Source organism: Lissotriton vulgaris, chromosome 2_1 (genome assembly GCF_964263255.1).
Source record: "Lissotriton vulgaris chromosome 2_1, aLisVul1.2, whole genome shotgun sequence".
Classification (NCBI taxonomy): Eukaryota; Metazoa; Chordata; class Amphibia; order Caudata; family Salamandridae; genus Lissotriton; species Lissotriton vulgaris.
Genome location: NC_141687.1, coordinates 509,415,431 through 509,436,282, shown reverse-complemented (window position 1 = coordinate 509,436,282; position 20,852 = coordinate 509,415,431). Strand labels below are relative to the sequence as shown.

The following is a 20,852-nucleotide window of genomic DNA, read 5'->3' as shown; positions in this document are numbered from 1 at the left end:
GAGGCGCATATATTCTGGCAGGCCCTCTAGGGTCAAAGCCTGTGCCCTCCATGCATGGCGCAGTTGAATGTATTTAAAAAACTGTGAGCGATGGAGCCCATATTCTGCCCTCAAGGCTGCATAGGATTTTAGTTCTCCCCTGGCAATGACATCTCCCACCGTGGCAATCCCAATGTCGTCTCATTGCTTAAATCCTGTGAGTTTGTGGAGCTCAGAAAGCCACGCGCAGTGCCAGAGTGGGGTCTGTCGGGTGGGTTTCCTATCCCAACCTGTGCGTCTCGTTGCCATTTTCCAAGCCCTGAGTGTAATATACGTAGCCGGAAGTAAGGACCTTCTCGCCACACCACCGTATAAATACGAAAGCAGAGGACATGGGGCCAGTTTGGTACGTTCCAGTGCAAACGTAGGGTGATCCGCCGGGGCGTGGAGCTAGTCATTAATGGGGGACAGGTGCTCTGCCCAGTAGTACGCTTCGAGGTTTGGTAGCGAGATACCCCCACTGTACTGATGGCTTTGGGGGGTGGTCAGCGCTATTCTCGGTTGTTTACCCAGCCATATGAAAGATCTGAGGTCGGCGTGTATTCTGGGGAGGAGGCCGTCTGGAATCGGATAATATTCATTCTGAAGGGCATATAAATATTTGGGCAGTACGATCATTTTATACATCGCCGCCCTACCTAGGAGCGTCAGAGGGAGCTGGCGCCACCGGGCCATGTCGGCCGCGGAATTCACGAGTATTCTTTCAATATTTCTGAGATGTGACAGTTGCTTATCCAGCGTGATGAATACTCCCATATATTGGAAGCCTTCCGCGGACACCACCAGTCTATCCGGAAGGGCCCCCTCGCTCGTGTCTCCTCTGAGGTCGAAAAGGACGGACTTGTGCCAATTTATTGCGTAGCCGAAGTGGCTGCCATAGCCATCCAACTCTCGGAACAACTCCGGCACTGAGGTCTGCGGAGCAGTGATATAGAGGAGTACATCGTCCGCGTAAAGGGACAGTTTTTCCTGCGGACCGTCAGCGTCCGTAAGTCGGAAACCGGAGATTCTCTGGTTTTGCCTGATCCTGGCTGCTAATATCTCAATGGTCAATGTAAAGAGAAGCGGTGACAGGGGACACCCTTGTCTGGTGCCTCTTTAGATCAAGATTTCGCGAGAGAGCCTCCCATTCACCCGCACCTTGGCCCGCGGGTTGATGTAAAGCAAGTGTACCCACGAGCGGAATTTGGGGCCGAGACCAAATTTTTCTAAGGCTGCCTCAAGGAATGGCCAATGTACGGAATCAAAGGCCTTTTCCGCATCCAATGAGAGGAACCAATGGGGCGGGTCCCTATCTTTCACCTCCTGCAGCCAGTTGTGTGTGCGTCGGAGGTTGAATTTCGTGGCCCTATCTGGTAGGAAGCCGGTTTGGTCTAAGTGTATCAGATCAGGGAGGACTGTTCTAAGGCGGCGCGCCAAGATTGTGGCAAGGATTTTCACCTCCGTATTTAACAGTGAGATGGGACGGTAGGACGCGCAGTCATCCCGCGGCTTGCCTTCCTTGTGGATAGGGACTATGGTTGCCAGGGTGAGGTCATTGGGTAGACCTCCTTCTTCATGCACTGCAAGGAAGAGATTTTTCAGGTGTGGAGCCAATATATCGGCCGTGCACCTAAAGAATTCCGGGGGGAAAACGTTCGGTCCTGGCACCTTACCCGGCTTTAGTCCGGCAATGGCGGCTTTGACTTCTTCTAGGGAGATATCGGCCTCTAACGCAGGTAGGGCCTCAGCTTCCACCACGGGGAGGTCGACCTGCGACATATAGAGAAGTGAGTCCTCACACAAACTCAGTTGCCTGGCTTCATAGAAGCGCTCGTAGTAAGCTGCGAACGTATCCGCAATGTGGAGGTCAGAGCACACTGTCCTCCCCCTCTCGTCATTGACTTCTTCCACCCACCTCGCCGCCCTCTCCCTACGGCTAAGCCAGGCTAAAAGTTTGCCGGACTTATCCCCTACATCGTAAAGGCGGTGTAATGTGGCCAGATTTTGCGTTCTCACCTCATCCGATACCAGGTCTCTATAGCGTCTTTGATTGTCCTGCAGCTTACGCAAGGTAGTCGTGCATTTAGTACGCAAATGGTGCCTCTCCAACTCCACTAAAGTGCGTTCTACAGTCTCCACCTCCTCCAGTAGTCTCTTCCTTTCCTCCCTCAATCTGCCATTTATCCTGTCTCTCATCACCGGTTTCAGTGCTTCCCAAAGGGTTACCGCCGAGTCCACCGACCCCTCATTTTCTGCTAGGTAGACCCGAGCATCCGCTCTAACACCTTTAAGTATTGTCTTGTTCGCCAGGTCCCAAGCGGCAAGGCGCCACGGCGCCTCTTTCTTGTGCCCAGACCGTCCCATCGATAAGAGCAGTGGCGAATGGTCTGAAAGACCCCTTGCTAAATATTCCGCCGTGTCTTCCATAGTCAACTCCTGCCTAGACATAAAGACATAGTCTAATCTGGAAAACACTTTGTGTGCCGCCGAGTAAAAGGAATAAGCCATAGTGTTCGGGTGCAACAGTCGCCATATATCGTCAGTCCTAATTCTGACACCATTTGAGCCAGGGGAGTCTGAGTATCTTGGTTATGAGCCGCTCCTGATCTATCCATACCCCTATCCATCACATCATTAAAATCACCCCCCACTATCTGTATTGTGTCTGAGGTGTCCAAGAGTATGGTCGCTAACATCTTTAGCGCGTTCGCCTGTAGTTTAGGTGGTGCATACACTGAAACTAGGGTGTAAGTACGCCTGCGCCAGGACCCCTGCACTCCTACACATGTTCCCAGAGGGTCCCCCCACGTCCATGTGACATGAAATGGGAAAGTATTCTTAACAATAATCGCCACGCCCCTGGAATCAGTTGTGTATCCCGCATGGCCCAATACCTTATACCTACCCCGTGCTATGAATGCACAGGCCGTGCCCCTCAGATGCGTTTCCTGCAAGAAAATGATGTCAGGGCCTATTCTCTTGAGGAAGTTGTTCACCAGACCTCGCTTAATTTTGCTACCCAGACCATTTACATTCCACTTCAGTATATTCAGGTTTTCAGTGGCCATGGGTATAACAGTGAGTCATTTTTACTCCAGACCGAGGGGTCAAGCAGGTGGGCCAGCGCCCACGACGAAGGGACCAAAGAATGTACCAATCCCCATGACTGTGTTCACTTAATATCACATCTCTCCCCCCTCCCCCCCCACAAACAACCAAACTGTACGAAAAACCCCCATGTCCCCCACCCTCACCCCACCTGTACCTCCCGGCCGTCCCGCCCGTACAACCATCGACGGTGTGGACCACCAGGCAGCAAGGTCTGTCGCCCACCCCTCAAACAACCCCAGCTAAGAAATGTCTAGCTGCTCAAATTCGAGTCTGGAAGTGGCGTGTGCCCACCCCAAAGAACAAAAAGAGTTACTTGCGTGCCCCATGGCAAAGAACTGCTATGTGGAATCTCAGTCCCTCAGCTTCTCAGGAATGGGAGTCCTGCGTGTCAGGGTCAGTAGCCTCCGTGGTGCCCGGAGCTCCCTGTTCCAATTCTCGGATGGCAACAGCTAATGGGTGTAAGGATTGCTCTGTCTGGTCTTCCATATCCGAGATATTCGTGCCATCCTCCTGATCCGTCGCAGCTTCCGATTCCGGGAGCAGGCACCTGAATCTCGACCCCGAGTGGTATCTCTAGTGGTGGCAGCTGCGCCATCTCCTCGGACTCCTCCTGTGGCCACCTGCTGAGGCGGGTAGGGTGTTCGCTGTGAATGCCTGTCCGACCGGTGATGTTGCGTCCTCTGTGACCCGTTCGGGCTCCTCCTGAAGTTGGCCGCCGCCTGCTCATCTCGAATTCTGCGACCCTCTTCTTCCACCTCCCTCAGCAGCGGTCTCTCCTCCAGCCAGTGCCAGGCCTCCTCCGGGCGGTTAAAGAAGTGTGATTTGCCCTTGAATAGGACTTTCAGTTTCGCAGGGAAGAGGAGCATATAGGATATGTGCAGTTCTCGAAGTTTGGCCTTCACAGTGTCATAGGAGCGTCTTTGTTTTTGCACATCCTGGCTATAGTCAGGGAAGATCATGACAACGGTGTTTTCAAACTTGATTTCCCCCATTTTCCGGGCTTCCCTAAGGATGAGATCTCTATCCGCATAGTTGAGAAATCTCGCAATAATTGGGCGAGGTCATGCTCCCTCCGGTGGTCTGGCAAGGAGCGCCCTGTGTGGTCTCTCAATCACGAAACAGTTGGAGAAGTGAGCTCGGGGGAACATAGTCGTCAGCCAGGAATGAAGGAAGGCTGCGGTGTCGGTCTTCTCAATTCCTTCCCTCAGGCCCACGAATAGCAGGTTGTTTCTGCGTGCCCTGTTATCCGCATCGTCCACTCGCCACAGCAATTGTCTATGGGAGGCCTGCAATTCCGCCATATCTTTTTTGAGGGAGGTAACGGCGTCTTCTGTTTCGGAGATCCTAGTCTCCGCCGTACCCACTCTGTCAGATAGATTCCTGTAATCTTGACGTAGTAGGAGGACTTCAGAGCCCACCTCCCCGATCTTGGTCTCAAGGGCCGCTCTAGAGTTCTGGATGTCGGTTCGCGAGGCCTGGATTGCCTCCAGAAGCATAGTGGTGTCTGATTGCGATTCTCGGGCCCCCACGGCCGTGTCCCTGTGTGCCCGCGCATTGGTAGTGTAGGTCTCAATTGTTTCCTGTCTGGCAGGCTTCGACACCGGGTCTCTCTTGCCCATGGCGTCCGCCGGGTGGCCCCCCCATTTTGGGATCCTGTAGTAGGGAGGTGGGGGGGCAGCAGTCACAGTCTCTCAGGATGGCAGCAGCACAGGGCCAGGACTAGCTTTGTGGTCCCCCCCGTATCACCAGGGATTCTCTGCACTATGCCCCTTCCAGTGGGCCCCCGCTGGGCGGACAGAACCAGTCCGGGCCCCCTCTTCGACGTGGGGTCTCCGATGGGTCCCTGCGCTCTCCGGGGGGAGAGGGTGGGAGGGGCGGGTGAGGAGCTCGAGAGTACCACCGGTAGGCCTCAATCCGCCTGCCGCCTACGGATCCAAGGCAAGATCTCGTGGGTCGTGCACCACCGCCGTCGGGGGAGGGAGGGGATGTACTCCACGCGTGAACCCCTCCGCAGCCTCCACAGGCCAGCTCCGGGCCCAGGGGAGTGTGTGCCCCCACGCAGGTCTCACGCTCCGGGCAACTCACTTGGTGGGTAGCAGGTAGGAAATCCAGGCCCCGGCGTCACAGGCCTCAGCTCGGTCGCAGGATGTCCAGCCCCCGAGAGCCTCTCCACGGCCCCGCGGCTCCCACAAGGCAGCACCAGGGCCAGGGGATTGTAGCCCTGCGTAGGTCTCGCAGGCCGGGCAGCTCCCTCGGAGGGCAGCATGCAGTAAATCTAGGCCCCGGCTTTACAGGCCCGAGCCCGTTTCCGCTCCCGGGGCTGCCGGAGCGTCGGGGAGGGTGGGGGGGGAGGCGAGGCCCAGGGTCGTCCGCTGCCGCGTGGGGGCGGGGGGGGTCTCCCGCTGTCCTCACCGCCTCGCCGCCTTCACCGCCTCATCTCGTCAGACGGTCTTGATGACTCCGGGCGCCGCCATCTTGGCGTTCAGGGTCTCCGGCTCCGGGGGTAAACTGGCGAATATTCCGCCTCCGCTTGGGTGTAGAACGGAGCCAGCGGGTTTTCCCAGTTCCTCACACCTTCCGATGCCTCCTCAGCCAATTTTCCCGCAGTTTGCACGCTTTCAGGTTGGTATAATGCCGGATCTAATGCAGTTTTGCCAGGAGCTGCGCTGAGGCACGTCCTACTCAGCCATGCAGCTGGCCACGCCCCCGATCTATATTATTCTTGACTCTCTAATGTATCAAATATGTTTTTGTTTGTATAAATGATTGCCAGCATTGTCGTGGTTTGTTTATCTTTTTTAATGTCCTTATTCTGCGGTATACCAGATGTTATATCCTTTATCTGGCAAGAATTTATGTAGATAGATTGATTACAAACTACTACAACTGTCTATGTCTATAACGTAAATACCATCATGTAAGAAGAATGAGTAACCTTATAGAATATATTTTTAAATTTTAGAATTATGCTGAACTTGTCCTGATGAAGACACAGTGTTTGTGTCGAAACGTGTCGACAGACAACAGCTCCCTCAATTAGTTCTGGGAATCATCAAATATTTCTGATAAAACATTTTTGCACATATTATTATAACACAATAATTGCTTTGTTTTTATCTCGTTTTAAACATCATTCCTTGCATGATTGAACATGTCCATATCAATTTTTATTATCATAATTACATTTTCTATGTTATCATAGTATGTGGTTGCTCTAACTTTTTCTTGTGTATATTTGATTTCATTGTATGATATATCACCCTTTCTTGCCAGATATTTGTATTGTTTTTGCCTGGGTATTTACCTTTGCCATAAAAAGATTATATTCATATTGACATAAAAATGAATACAGGAGAAAATCTACAATGAAGCAATTGTAAAAAGCATTTAATAAAAATGAAATAACCAGATAACAAATGAGTGGAGTCCTTTGGATGGGAACCAACATATGAGTGCCTGAAGGGGATGTAACCAATGTTCCATTGGAAACACACTTTTTATTTCTATATTAACCCCAGATCGTGAGAAGGGACAGTATCTGAGACAAGCATACATTTTTAGGATGGGGCTGCTATTGCTGTAGCTAATTATCATATAGGCTGTACTCTCTCTCGTGGTTATGAACTCATTTCCATTTGTTAGCCAGACTACCTATTTGAGGCCCGGAATTATCTCAGAGAAGTGCAGATACACGCAGGAAAGGGTTAATTCTGAGGTTTCTATGAACAGATATGTGTTGTGAGCATGGCAACTATGGCAGGATTAGCTGTCTCAGATGCAGTGGATTTAGAACTATAAAGCCAGTCCAAGAGCAGCTTTTTATAGGCCTCACACCCTTTGATGGTTTGAATTGGGGTACTAGAATTGCGAGTTATGAGAGTTGGAGTCCTATAAAACATAAGCCCAAATGAGTTTGTTGTAGTTCCCTGCTAGCGAGTAGTTTGTGCAGTTTAAGGTAAGGTCTTTCACTGGCATTTGCAAAGGTCTTATTAACTTGGTCAATGTGTGAAAAAAGTTGTTGATGAATAAGTATTGGAAGCAGCCAAACGGTAAAACATTTTTTATTAATTTTATGACATAGATATATACAGTACAGTCAGCCAGCCTGTAGACGTGAATCCCAGAGTTCAAAAAATATAAACATGTTCACAAACTCTGGTGTCAACTCTAAGCTCAAACTTTCATAAACAAAATAAAATCTCACACATGGCTCAAACCTCCCTTTATTAATTATCCATACCACCCTATGCCCCTACCCACCCCTTGAGCTAAAAAATACTTTTACTGCCCTTTGCTCCTACCACTTCTAACCCCTAAAAATGCCCCTATCACCCAATACCCTTACCGACCCCTAAACCCTAAATCATTTCTTACCATCCAATGCCCCTACCCACCCCTAACCCCTGAAAATAGCCTTACCATCCTCTATCCTACACCCTTACCAATTCTTAAGACCTAAAAAATCCCATATTACCCTATGCCCTTTCCTAATCTAAACCCTAAATTACCCTTACCAACCTATATCCATACTAGCCTCTTAATCTTTCAACCTAATTTCCTTACCCACCATAAACACTAAAAATACCTTTACCGCCCTATGCCCCACCCACCCACCCTGACACCCTAAAAATACTCATACCACCCTATCCCCACCCACCCTGAAACCCTAAAAATACCCATACCACCCTATACCTTGACCCACCCCAAACCCTAAAATTCCGCTACCACTCTATACCCCTACCAGTCCTTAAACCTTACCATGCACAACACCCTTACACCCCAATACTCTTACCCACACCTAAACCCTGAAAATCCCCTTTTCACCCCATACCCCTGCCCACCTCTAAACCCTAGAAAATCCCTTCTACCCTATCCCATACCTACTACTAAACCCAAAAATAGGCTTATCACCCTATACCGCTACCAACCCCATAACCCTAAAAACACCTACACCCTTACAACCCAATAGTCTTACACACATATAAGCCCTATAACAACCGTACTCACCCTATACCCACCACTAAACATATATATATATATATATGCAGATAATGCTGTACAGAAAACAAACGGATAGTCTGTTTTCAGTTCCTGTTAGCATTTGGCACTTTAAAATTCAGGGGAAATATGGTACGTCATGTGATCAAGGCCTCTAGGGGCTGAAACGCGTCATTGCGGCTGAGCATGTTTGAAAATAAATTACATGCATGCATAAAGAGGTGTCCGTTCCCCTCCTGATTCCAGTGGCATGGGATCGTGAAGAAATGGTTTTGTGGATATTTATACATATCAGATTTCACTTGTACAAAACTAGTGAAATCTGGCAGTTATAGTTATTATCTGAGCTAACTATAACTTAGACCCCGGCAATGCACTGCTTATGACCTCACATATTACCTCACTTATGACATGGTCAGTGACATCACTAATGACATCTCAAATGACATTACTGATTACACCATCCAGTGAGTGTATGTATTTTGTAAGAGTTTATGATTGTTAAAAATATATACTAAGGTACTATAAAAGTTAAAGTAGTACACTAGGTGTACTACTAATCAGTGATACTTCTTTTAATATGTATTATGTGAGTGGCTGTGTGATTGTATGTATCATTGTGTATATGGTAGTTTGAATGGCTGTATCGGTGTATAAGTGGTTGTGTGAGTAGCTGTGTGGGTGAGTGAGATGCTTTGTGAGTGGCTGTATTGGTGAGTGAGGACGGTGTTAGTGGCTCTATCAGTGGGTAAGAGGGTATGTAGTGACTGTATGGGTGAGTGGGTGTCTGATTGGCTGTATGAGTGAGTGACTGGTGTGTAAGTGGGTGTATGGGTGAGTGGCTGTTTGAGTAGGTGTTTCGTTAAGTGACTGTGTATGAGTGACTGCAGTGGACAGTGAGTGTCTGTGTGAATTGCTGTATGGACAAGTAAATGAATGTGTGAGTGCTTGTAATGGATGTGTGACTCGGTATATATGTGGTTTGTATGGGTGAGTGAGTGGCTGTGTTGGGAGGTTGATTTAGTGAGTGTGACTGCAGGTAAATATCTTTTTGAGTGAATGGTTGTGTGGCTGTACGAGTGAGTGGGTGTGTGAGTGGCTCTATGGAAGAGTGAGTGGGTGTGTGAGCACTGTTATAGGTTTACAAATGGGTAGGTCTGTGGTTGTTCGGGAGTGTGAGTTGCAGTACGAGAAGTTGTATTGGAGTGTGAGTGGTTATGTGGATGATGTCATCAGTGATGTCACTGACCATGTCATGAGTGAGGTAATATGTGAGGTCATTAGCGGTGCATTGCAGTGGCATGAATTATAGTTAGCTCAGGTAACTATAACTGACAATTTACACTGGTTTTGTACAAGTGAAATCTGACCCTCACTATTTGTTTTTTTCTATGAATTTCTATGTTTTTTTTTTAAATGCTAATTCCTAACTATAACATCCCTGTAACCTTTTAGTTTTTTTCAATGAATTTCTATTGTATTTTAGCTAATACTCGCGTTTGCAGAGTGTTGGAGAAAGGGGGCTGGGCCTCCGACCAGCTCTCAGAAATCCCGCTCTGTAGGACTAACAGAAGATACCAGGAGGGCTTCTTGGCCTCCAAGGTCACTCAGGCATAAAGTGGACTTCATCCCCCAACTGATAGTGCACCACGAGATGCGTTTGCAGAGTGGTGGAGAAAGGGGGCGTGGCCTCCGGCCACCTCTCAGCAATCCCACTGTGTGGGACGTACTGGAGGTAACCGGGGGTCTTGTTGGCCCCTAAGGACCATCAGCAGCCAAGGGGACTTCACCCTCCTACTAGCAGCGCGGCTGTAGGCACCTTTACAGAATCGTGGAAAAAGGGGATGGGCCCTCTGGTGAGTTGCCCACTTTTTTTTTCTTTCTTTCTATTTTTTAGTAATGGGGGCTGCATGTCCCCCTTCCCGGGCTGATTTTGGCCCTGGGTACCCCATCCCCCGGGGCAGGGCCTTTTATTTGTTCAAATATAATTTAGAGTGAGGGCTCCTTGTGTTTTCTTTTCAGTTTTTTCTTGGGACTCGCCGGGTCTGACTCCCAAAATGACTGCCAACACTTCCTGGTTGAAGTATTGACATCCAATCAGATCTCACTAAGAGATCTGGTGGATTCGCAGTGGATTCACATCCCTAGATATCTATAAATATTTTTTCTTTAAATTCCAAAACTACTGAATGGATTTACACCAAATTACAAAAATGGGCTCATTCTGGAGGTAGTTTTCTGCCAAATGCGCATCCTTTCAGTGGTTCAGGCTATAGTCGTGTTCGAAATCCCTCTGGTAAATTGCATGGGGAAAACATGTTTTGAGAACCCCTTTTTCTCAGCCCCCATTTGATGTAACACCCTGAAACTTTCCAGACAGCTGAAGTGAGTTGTACACTCGTTTGAAAAATGTTGGGAAGATTCATCAAACTACGCCAAAGTTATTAGCACAACAAAAATGCTATTCCTATGGAAACTAGGTCGTAAGTATAACTACCTACTGGCAACTGCCATTAGGGTGGGGGGGGAGAGAGTGTGTGTGTGTGCGTGCCTGTCTTTTCTTTTCACTGAACATATATCAGATGGCATGTCATGAGTGATGTCATACGTGAGGTCATAAGCGGTGCATTGCAGGGCGCCAGTTATAGGTAACTCTGCTAACTATAAGTGGTGAATTTCTGTGTTTTTTATTAATTTTAGTTCAAAACTGTAGGAAACTGGGTTTTTGTTGCGGTACCCCCATACACTTTTTGCCTGGCTTTTGATGCAACTTTGACTGAAGAATACTGGGTCCCTGCTAACCAGGTTCTCAGTACCAGTGGTTTTTGCCTAAACTGTACCTTTTGTTTCACAATTGGCACCACTTCAGTACCCCTTGTAAGTACCTAGTAAATGGTACCCCTGGTACCTAGGTCATTGGTATTGAAGTGGGTCCCCAAGGGTAGCAGCACAAATCGTTCCACCCTTGGGTCCCCTCACCAAGGCCCTGCACTCTGCCATTGCATGGGTATAGTATGCACGGTAGAGTGGTCATTGTCATGGCTGCCAGCCGGTCCCACCACGATAGAGCAATTGTGCCTAATCTGTAAGTCAGACTGAATTTATCTGCACAGCAGTGTGTAGTTTGTTTTAGCTGCACAGATGAATATAGGGACTATTTTGATGCCTTTGAAGAGGACCGTAGTTTTTGATCAATGGAAAGGGACACTTTTTTGGTAAGATTAAATTTAATCACACTCCAAAATGGCTTAATTTCTTTTAATTGGAGTGACACTCCATAGGCAAAGAGGTACATGCCATCTTCAACAAAATGCTCATGTCTAAATGGTCTTTCCACTGAAAGTCCCTTTCTTTTTACTCTTCTGCCACTTCAGAATAAAATGATCCATCCTTATGGCTCTCTTTCAGTAATGGCTGATTGTACTGATTGGACAGAGTTGCCAGGCCACCTCTTTGCCACATTGATTTTGAGATGTGAGGACAAATTTAGGGAAGGTTTCACAGATATTTTCAGTTAGCTTATTTTGTTGGGTCTAATTCACCTTTGACTTATTTAAAATCCATTAAATCTTAGGCATTAATGTGAACCCCTCCTCAGAGATAACTTCAGTGCACGCCGTCCACTCCCGCATACACATGAGCCAAAATTAGAGATTGTTGACTGTAGGATTAAATAAGGGTTTATGTGTATGAAAAGACAGTACTTGGTTTTTGCTTAATTACAATGTGTAATACATACAAAGATATAATAGATGCAATCTTATGACGATCTCCTTCAAAATGATCAACACATTTCGAAATTCAAATAAAATGTTGTTGTATCATCTATGGTCAAACTTGGATACTCTATATGCTTATGTAAGAGGGTCCCACATATAACACGCACAAAAATGCAATGAAAGAAGTCTGAAGACACAGGGGCGGCTCTAGGCTCATGGTGGCCCTGGGCAGGGAGCGTAGGTAGGGGGCCCCGGAAGAGGGCGCCTGGGCGGGGCAGAGAGCAGAGGCCAGTGAAGAGGGGTGGGGGAGGGAGGGGGGAGGGTGTCAAGGTGTTTGGAAGTGGAACAGAGCCTGAGGCCGTCAAATCCCTGCCAGGGGCTGCCACGCAAATATGTATCCATCCTCAGAGGATTAATATATTAAAGATATATATTGGCGTGGTGGCCCTTAGGGGTTGGTGGCCCTGTGCAGGTGCACAGCTAGCACATGCCTAAGGCCGCCCCTGGAAGACATACATTTGGTAATCATCGTCATCTTTGTTCTAAACAGTCACTTTCATGCTCTTGTACTTTCCATTGGGCTATATTTTTCTATTGTCTGTTACCCCGTGAACACCTAGACCATAAGTAATTAACACCTTTTTCCTGGGGCGCTTGAGGTCACTGCATGGAGGACCGAAGTACTATGTGTTAGTTTGTATTTGTGGTTGTATTGCGGTTGTTAGGATTAGTTGATTAACGGGAGCTGATTCGTACTTGCCAAAAATGAGGCAATTCCTTATATTTTACGCTCAATACTAGATCTGATCATCCGTGGTAACCCACAAGTGCGACTGCTTCAGAGTTACAAGGCCTGCAGCCAGCGCAGCGACTACAGTACTGCGTGCTGTACAAAAAATCGGCCCGCCCCACCCAGCAACAAAACCGGTCCCCGGCCCAAAAACCGGCCCCCATCCCCAGGGGCGGATTGGCATGGCGGGCATTCGGGAATAGGCCGAAGGGCCGGTGCCTCAGTGCCCTCTGTGGGCCGTTTTTTTCTCCCCTGTCCCAGTCCACAGAGAGTGGACTAGGAAAGGGGAGAAAAAAAAACGGCCCACAGAGTGCACGGAGACAGACAGAGAAAATGAAAGCAGCCTCGCTGTGCGGCCGGACAGCGATTGTCAGCTGTGGCCTCTCCTTCAACCCTGCCCTGCCAAGCAATCAAGCTGAGGCTGGGCGGGGGAGGGGTGATTGTTTGCAAGAATGGGCCTCCCTAGGGGCCAGGTGTTTCTCAGGCCTTTGAGCCATTTTCACCTCGGCCCCCCTGGGGCCCATGCAGCCCAGAAACGGTGTTAGTCTTAGCACCTCGCCCACAGCCCTTCACATTCAGGGCATAGTGGACGAGGAAGAATGGGTCTTGCTGTGGGGGCCAGGTGATGTTTGGAATTTTTTTATTTTATTTATTGATTTATGCGATTTTATATAGCGCAGACTTTACCCGAAGGTGTCAGAGCGCTTCACACAAGGAACAGCAATAATACATGAGGAGAAAAATTACAAGTGGACAAATTACAAAAGCAAACGTTAAGTTACATGAATCAAAAGTGACAATAGTGAGCAACCAAAATACATGAGGTAGCAATCGGTACATTACAGGAGGAAAAAGTGATATGTGTGCAGGTTACAAAAGCGTACAAAGTACAAGTAGAGGTATAATACTGCAATAAATGGCAGACACTCCAGCACAAGAACAAACGTTACGTAGGCAATGGTGGCACTTGTGCAAGTATCTAAAGCAAACAAAAGTGAGAGGTAGCATACAGTGTGATACCAGAGAAAAGAGACGTGTGCAAGTTACAAAAGGTTACCATACACAGGTACAATGGTAATACTACAGTAAATGGTAAACACTCAAACTGCCAGAACACACTGGGAAGGCACTTCCCATGCACCAGCTTCACCTCAGCCTCCCCCCTGGCTACCTTGGATGACCCAGAAAGCTGTGTTTGTGCTCCCCTGCCAGGACATTTTCGCGAGGCCTGGAGGGCTGATTAATTTACTAATCGCAGGGGCCTTACCTGTTCATGTGCTCCTGAGCTGAAGGTTTGGGGAGGGCTAAGTAGGTTAGTAAAACAGGGGCTTTGCTGCTTTTCAGGTGCTCCTGTGCTGGAGGGCTGGAATAATTTTGTGACAGAAATGGGCCTTGCTATTTTTTTTAGTTGCTCAGCATGTAGGCCATTGGCACCTTTGCCCTGTGCCCTGTGCAAGAACAGTATCCTCCCACGTTCATTCCTTGTCTGTGCAAATAGTGTTTCATGAAAGGGCACGCCCCTTGAATGTGGGCCACGCCCCTTAAATATGGGCCACGCCTCTTGAATGTGGGCCACTTTTTTCGTCAGTGCCCGGGCCGAATTGTGATCCCAATCCGACCCTGCCCATCCCTGGCAGCCTGACGGGTGATTGCGCGGTGCCCGGCATTGCCAGTCCGGCCCTGTTGAGGGCAATGACAGCCAGCGGCATGGCAGATGTCTACATCTTTATAAACACTTTGAGTTTAAGAGGAGGTTTTTTACACTGCTTTCTGCCTTACTTCTTTGTAGCTTTATATTTTCAAGTTATTTGATTAACAATCGATGCTCTAGAGTGAGATTCTTTCCGACTGCACAGAGTTCATGTCAGAGGGTTCAGAGCTGAGGAAGAGTATTCAGTGACTCAGCAGGGAAGCACTGTTGTTGTTAGTGTCCCATCAGCTCGTCGGTTCATCTCAGAAGGGTATATTGGAATGTGCAATGAGGTTTTTGTTTGTTTTTCGGATGAATCGTGGCTTCCTTTTCAAGGTCGTGGTGGGGAGGATGACCAGAATGGTTTGAAAGGAAATGTGAAAGTGGTCAGAACAATCTATATCCGCATTTTCTATACAGTACTGACAATGTCCTTTGAAAAGCGCCAAATAAGTATATGCCCATGACTGCTAGTGGATCCAGACATTCGTTGGATGGTTCAGATCCTTTAGAAGGCCAGTATTTGAAATTCTCCAGGTATTAAATTGTTCAGTTATTCCAGTGCTTGTGGACAGATTTTCAGTAAGAGGATTTGTGTAGAGGGGAAATAGATCACTGGATCTGTAGCGAATTCTGTGGAAATGGATGATTTCTTTAATTGGCACAGGTATTTAAGACAACCTGTGGAACAAAGGTGGTATTGGTATATATTATTTACAGAAAGGCTTAATCTAGGAGCGTTTTTTTTCTGAGATTCCTACTTTGTTGCGGAGTTGTTCCCTGAGAATTTGTAAGACCACAGTCTTTGATGTTGCTTCAGTATTCAGTAGTGTTAGTACTGCCTTTGAGTTATCATCCAGTATGATGAGGAGGTCTTTTATGGCGTTCAACCATAGCTGCTCTTCTTCCCTGTACATGATTTAAGTAATCTGCTAGATATTTGTTTGTGTAAAGAACCAGATTCAGCTAAAATTTCAAATTATGGCTATCATTTTCATATTTTCTGCAATTCACTTTATGTGGTTATTATTAATCTAATTCTTCATTTGATTACCTTTTAACAACAAAACAATGTAATACAATGTTTTTCTATCTCACTTGCAGATTTTTATGATACGGTTAACAACTACTGGATCATGAAGGCGCAGGACCTGAGAAATATAACCATCCTTTCTGTAGCTGGCGGTTTCAGAGATTTCCAAGTTCGATCTGGGCTAACTTTTCTGCCAAAATCGCATCACTACAACAGTGCCTTATCAATTATGGTAAAGAGTATTTCTTTTTATTTTATATCTGTTTTTAAAAGCATCATGCTCCCAGTTACAACAGTAATTCTTCTGCATGACTTTGAAGAGCGTGCTTACCTGCCCTATGTTGATCTCTTGGCAAGTCACTTGACAATACTGTAGGTTTTTTTGATCTCCACCTCAACGAACATGACAATCACACAAGTCCACTGATGGTCTACCTGTTTACATTGATAGAGGCCCCAGCGCCTGGCTGTGAGGTCAAGGGAGCATGCATAGAGTACCCCTCATTCAAAGAGAGTGGCTACTGTCGTCTTACTTGGGGTGTGGTAGACGGACAGTGGTTGTAGCATTAATCTATGTTCAGTGGTACCTGTACCTTTTAGGAGAGGTGGCCTACCAGCTTCCTCCTAGTCTGTGAAGTCTCTCTTACCTGGGTTCAATATGCCTTCGTAATATGTGGGATGTCTGTATTGATAGCCAGTGGGGTTACTTGGTGAGGATGATGAACCATTGTGTTTAATGTGAGATAAGCTGGTATCTGATCTGCTGGACATTTCTGCTCCCCCTTGCCCCTTCCTATTCCCTGTAGAAGCTTGGTGGGTTAGGGTAGGCACTATCCCTTCCCTGAATTTAGCTAAAACTCTCTCTGTTCTTTTCTGCCGGGTGATGGCCAGGGCATCTTGGTATGAAGTTCAGTAAAATTTCTCTCTGAGGGATAGGCTGGACCCGGTACCAAGAGACTGGGAAGGTGCTCTCCTCTCATCGATACCCAGCAAAAGTAGCAGACCATCTGATTGGATTAGCCTGTCAATTAGGGACTGATACAATTCAGCTAGTTGTTTGTTCAAGGCTGTTCTCCCACAAGGTGTCTTTGAGGAAGCCGAGATCCTGGAGTGTAATCCAGAGGTTGGATAGCCATTCTGCTTTTGGATCCAGGCATAGCATTTGAACTTGAGAAGGTGTCTCTGTTATGGATTAGTTGTTAAAGGAATTTGCCAGTCTGACAGAGGGAGCTGAGGTTTCAACTTTTCAGGAGGCTTCCCAGCAGATAACAATCTGTATCTGTGAGGCTTGTGGAGGTTATTCGTGCCTTGGAACACAAGGAGACGGCATACAGCTGCTCCAGATAAGAAAATTTGCTGCACATCAACATCGAGGGAGACTGATGAAGCTCTATATTGTGATTTAAGGTGAGATGGCTTCCCCCTCACCTGTGCTTTGGGAACCAGTTACCCTCTGTTGCTGGGGAAGCGTGCCCTTTTGAATAATTTCCCAGCTTTGTCCTTGTTTGTCCTGCACTAGTAGCAAGTAGAAATGTCCCAGTTGGTGCCCAGTGGGCTCTGCTGTTTTCTCAGTTGAAGGAATCTGGGTGGATAGTGGCACTCCAGTAACTGTACTAAGACAACAGGCATCCATATTTAGGTCCTTAACACCACCAGAGCAATGTTCATGCCAAGGAAAGGTGTGCAATTCTGTTACTTTGGGTGGTGGGGCAGTCGGTGGACCAGGAACATTTGACTTCTTATCAACTGCAGAAACGAAATCACTGCAATACAAATGTTGATATCATTGCTATAGCATTGTAGAGTCACCCTCTGTAACATGCTCATTATAATGCAATGTTAACTGTGTCTTTATAGTGATGAGTGTCTAGGCTGTAATATTGTTTGGGATCAGAACTTTGGCCAAGAGGGTTGTAGAGGCTTCTGGTTTAACCTGTGCATCTTAGTTTTATGTATAGTATATTTTTCTTGTGTGTATTAAAGTACTTTTCTTTTCTGTTTAATCTGCTTATTAGATTTTGATATATGTGATGTATGTTACAATCATACGTATGCTTTGCAGGACCAGTAAGCATTTACAGGAATCAAATTATTCAAGGCAATATACTTGAACATTAGCAAATAAAAGTTAATTCTCTCCAAATCCGTACAATGTAATAACTCATGACCAATATATCAAGTAGATAACTTCGACCATGACCTGGTGTAATTTCAATATATAAATAAATTACAGGAGCCAGTATCGCATACAAATTTGTTCCACATGTGCATTTCTGAGGACTCCATTTAACAATGCCGAAACGCCCGGGATCTGAAAGAAACGCGTTAGTTATAGATTCTTTTTTTTTTTTAAAGAATTTATTCAAAGTATTGCAAGGTACACGTTATACATCTCAGAATGTCTCGTACATTGGGACAAAGTAAGAACGTTAAGCATCACAGTGTGAGTATATTGAACACAGCCTTTTAGCCGGCATCCCGGAGGCCCGGTGGCAAACAGTGCAGCAAGAATACAATGCCAACAGCAGCTATCCTTAACAAAACTAGCGCACGATTGGCGCAAAGTGTGGCGAAGGTCACACGTTGTCCTCAGCCTGCATGTGCTCCGCCAGAGCCCGCGGGGTGCGTGACCAGTGTCCCTGTCGTTTGTGTACCTGATAATCTCTGGAGTTTCCTAACGCTATAAACTACCTACACCAACTAACCCCCACCCTCTCCCCAGTGCCAATTGCTGTGTGTTTAATGTCGTGTTCATGTTGCATCATCAGCCAATACATACTGCGCTACCTACAGTGCACTACTGTGAGGGCTCCCATCCGGGCCAATTGCTGAGTTAGATCTATGCTATGGGAACCACTGCTGGGGAACCCTCGCAGCCACCCAAAGCCCCGTGTTTACTGTCCCTCCCGCCCCTCCGGGGATTCCGGGGTCTCCTGTGCCTCTGCGCCGTCTGTTTCCTCTGTCTCACTTTGCTGGATGTAAGCCTGATATAGACCCCAGAAATTTTTTGGCCTACTCCTGGGTGGTAATAGCTCACTGTAGTGTTCGGACTGCGTGCAGCAGTATAGTAAGTCACCGGCCCACCTTTTCTTTGTGGGAAGCGGGCCCCGCATCCAGCACATGGCTACCACTCTTCTGGCCATCAGTAGGGCTATATCTACCATGCGTCTCTGAGATAATGGGAGAGGCTTCGAGAAGCCCAAGAGTGCGAGGTCCTGTCTAATGGCTAGCTCTGAGCCCAGAATCGCACTAAGTTCCGAGAAGACTTCAACCCAGAATTTATGAACTCCCGGACAGTACCACGCCATGTGAATGAAGTCAGCAGTCTTCGTGTGACACCTCTCACACTCCGCCGTCTGCCGGAGCCCGTAACGGTGCAGCCTCTCTGGGGTGTAATACACCCGTTGAAGAAACTTGAAGTGCACCAGCCTGTGCCGTTCATTGAGTGAAAGTCGTTTAGTGCTGGCGCAGCAATAGCGCCACATATCGTCATCGATCGGAAATTGCAAATCCTTTTGCCATTCCTCTCTGGCTTTCGAGTATTGTGGATGCTGGTGCGTCACCCCTAGTTTGTTTAAGGTGGAGACCAATCTGTTAGATGAGGGTGCGTTAATCACATGTGTGAGTTCAGGGATCTCCGGCGGCTCCGTCATATCAAGGCCCAATAGATCCCTCAACGCACTCCGTGTCCTGTGGAATTGGAAGCGTTGTAGCAGCGTGGCTTCCGGGTGCGTGGCAAAGAACTGCTCCCATGACCCAACAACGCCTTCGACAAATAGGTCTCCCATTTTAGCGAGTCCCAATGCACGCAGTGCCTCTGAAACCCCTTTTTCCCGCAGTGGGCCGAGCCAGAGTGCCCAATCGATCGGCATCTGTGGCGAGTATAGAATACTACAGTCTCGCGCCCGGGCTAGCGCGTTCCATGCATGGTTGGTAGATTTAAGCGAGTCTAGATGACCGACAGCTCGGTCCACCGGGAGGCAAATGGTGGCCGGAAGGGGAAGAGGCTCCGCAAACAGGCGTTCCAAAGTCCCATGAGGGATACGGGGGTCCCCATGGATCCAGGAGTGTAAATGGGCTGCCTGTGCTACACGGTAATATCTTTCCATGTCTGGGGCTCCCAGTCCCCCCATTTCATAAGGGAGCAGAAGCGTCGTCCCTTTAACTCTGGGCTGCTTGCCTCCCCACGCCAGTTTTATAAGTACTTGCGTTAGTTGTTGAAAGAACGCCTTCGAGAGTACCACAGGTAGATTGTTGAAGAGGAAGAGGAACCTGGGGAGCACCACCATTTTCATGATGGCTATTCTGCCCATTAGGGACAGCGGAAGCCTGCACCATACGTCCACGTCTTCAACCAGTTTCGTATAAGCTACTCCGTAATTCTCCCGGACCAGGACATCTGGGTCAGTATGAAGCTGTATGCCCAGGTACCTCACCGAGTCGGTGGTCCATTTCAGGGGGTACTCCATGTCGAAGAACTGGGTCGTGGGGGTCAGCGGGAAAGCAATGGACTTATCCCAGTTCACCCTGAGCCCGGAAAGGGCGCAGAAGCGCACAACTTCCCGTAGAACGGCCGTAAGGTTCTTTTCCGGGTCGCGTACGTAGAGAAGGGTATCGTCGGCATATGTAGATATGCCGATTTTATACGTAGGGAAACAGATGCCTTCTAGACTGTGGTATTCCCTGATCGCACATGCCAGAGGCTCCGCCACTAGTGCGTACAGGAGAGGCGAGAGGGGGCAACCCTGTCTGGTGCCTCTGCTGATATCAAATGGGTCCGTGACCCTATCTCCCAGCCGCAGCCTCGCGGTGGGCCGGTAGTACAGGGCCCCCAGCATCTGTAAAAAAGGTTCCCCCAGCCCCAGTTTCCTGAGGACCCTAAGCATGAAGGGCCATTCTACTGAGTCAAATGCTTTTTCCATGTCCAGGAAAACCGCTAGGGCCGTGTTCTCCTGGCGCACATGCTGCATCGTTCCCAGTATTGTCCGGATATTATAAGTCAAGTTTATATTAGGGACAAAACCGGCTTGTTCGGGTGCTACCAGATCCGGTACCAGGAGAGCAAGTCTCGTGGCCAGAACCTTGGCGAATATTTGTCCACGTTGATCAAGGAGATTGGACTGTAAGAGCTGCAGACCTGGGGTTTCCCTGGTTTCAAAATGGTGATTATAAGGGCTTCCCTCATGGATTGGGGCATACTGCCTTCTTCACATATCTCATCAAACAGGGCTATCAGGTGTGGGATCAACTTGTCCTTGAACGATTTGTAGAAGCCCACCGTCAACCCATCCGCGCCCGGGGCGCTACCGGAGCGCATGCTCGCTAGTGCTTCCAGAATCTCATCCTCCTGAATCGGGGACATCAAGAATTCCCTGTCCGAGTTTGGCAGAAAGGACATGGCAATATGCTCTAGGTAGTCGTCAATCTCCGCCTCTACTCGCAGTGATCTAGATGTATACAAGTCGGCGTAGTACTGCCGGAACGTTCGGA

At 47.9% G+C, this 20,852-nt stretch overlaps 1 protein-coding gene across 1 annotated transcript in view; it reads left to right on the top strand.

Annotated features, from left to right (window-relative positions):
• Positions 1-20,852, top strand: part of PGAP1 (post-GPI attachment to proteins inositol deacylase 1) — an 868,977-nt gene that overhangs the window by 177,957 nt on the left and 670,168 nt on the right. Inside the window, exon 5 of the mRNA XM_086955415.1 lies at positions 15,434-15,594. Within this exon, the coding sequence (XP_086811541.1) occupies positions 15,434-15,594 (161 nt within the window). The remainder of the gene's footprint in view (positions 1-15,433; positions 15,595-20,852) is intronic.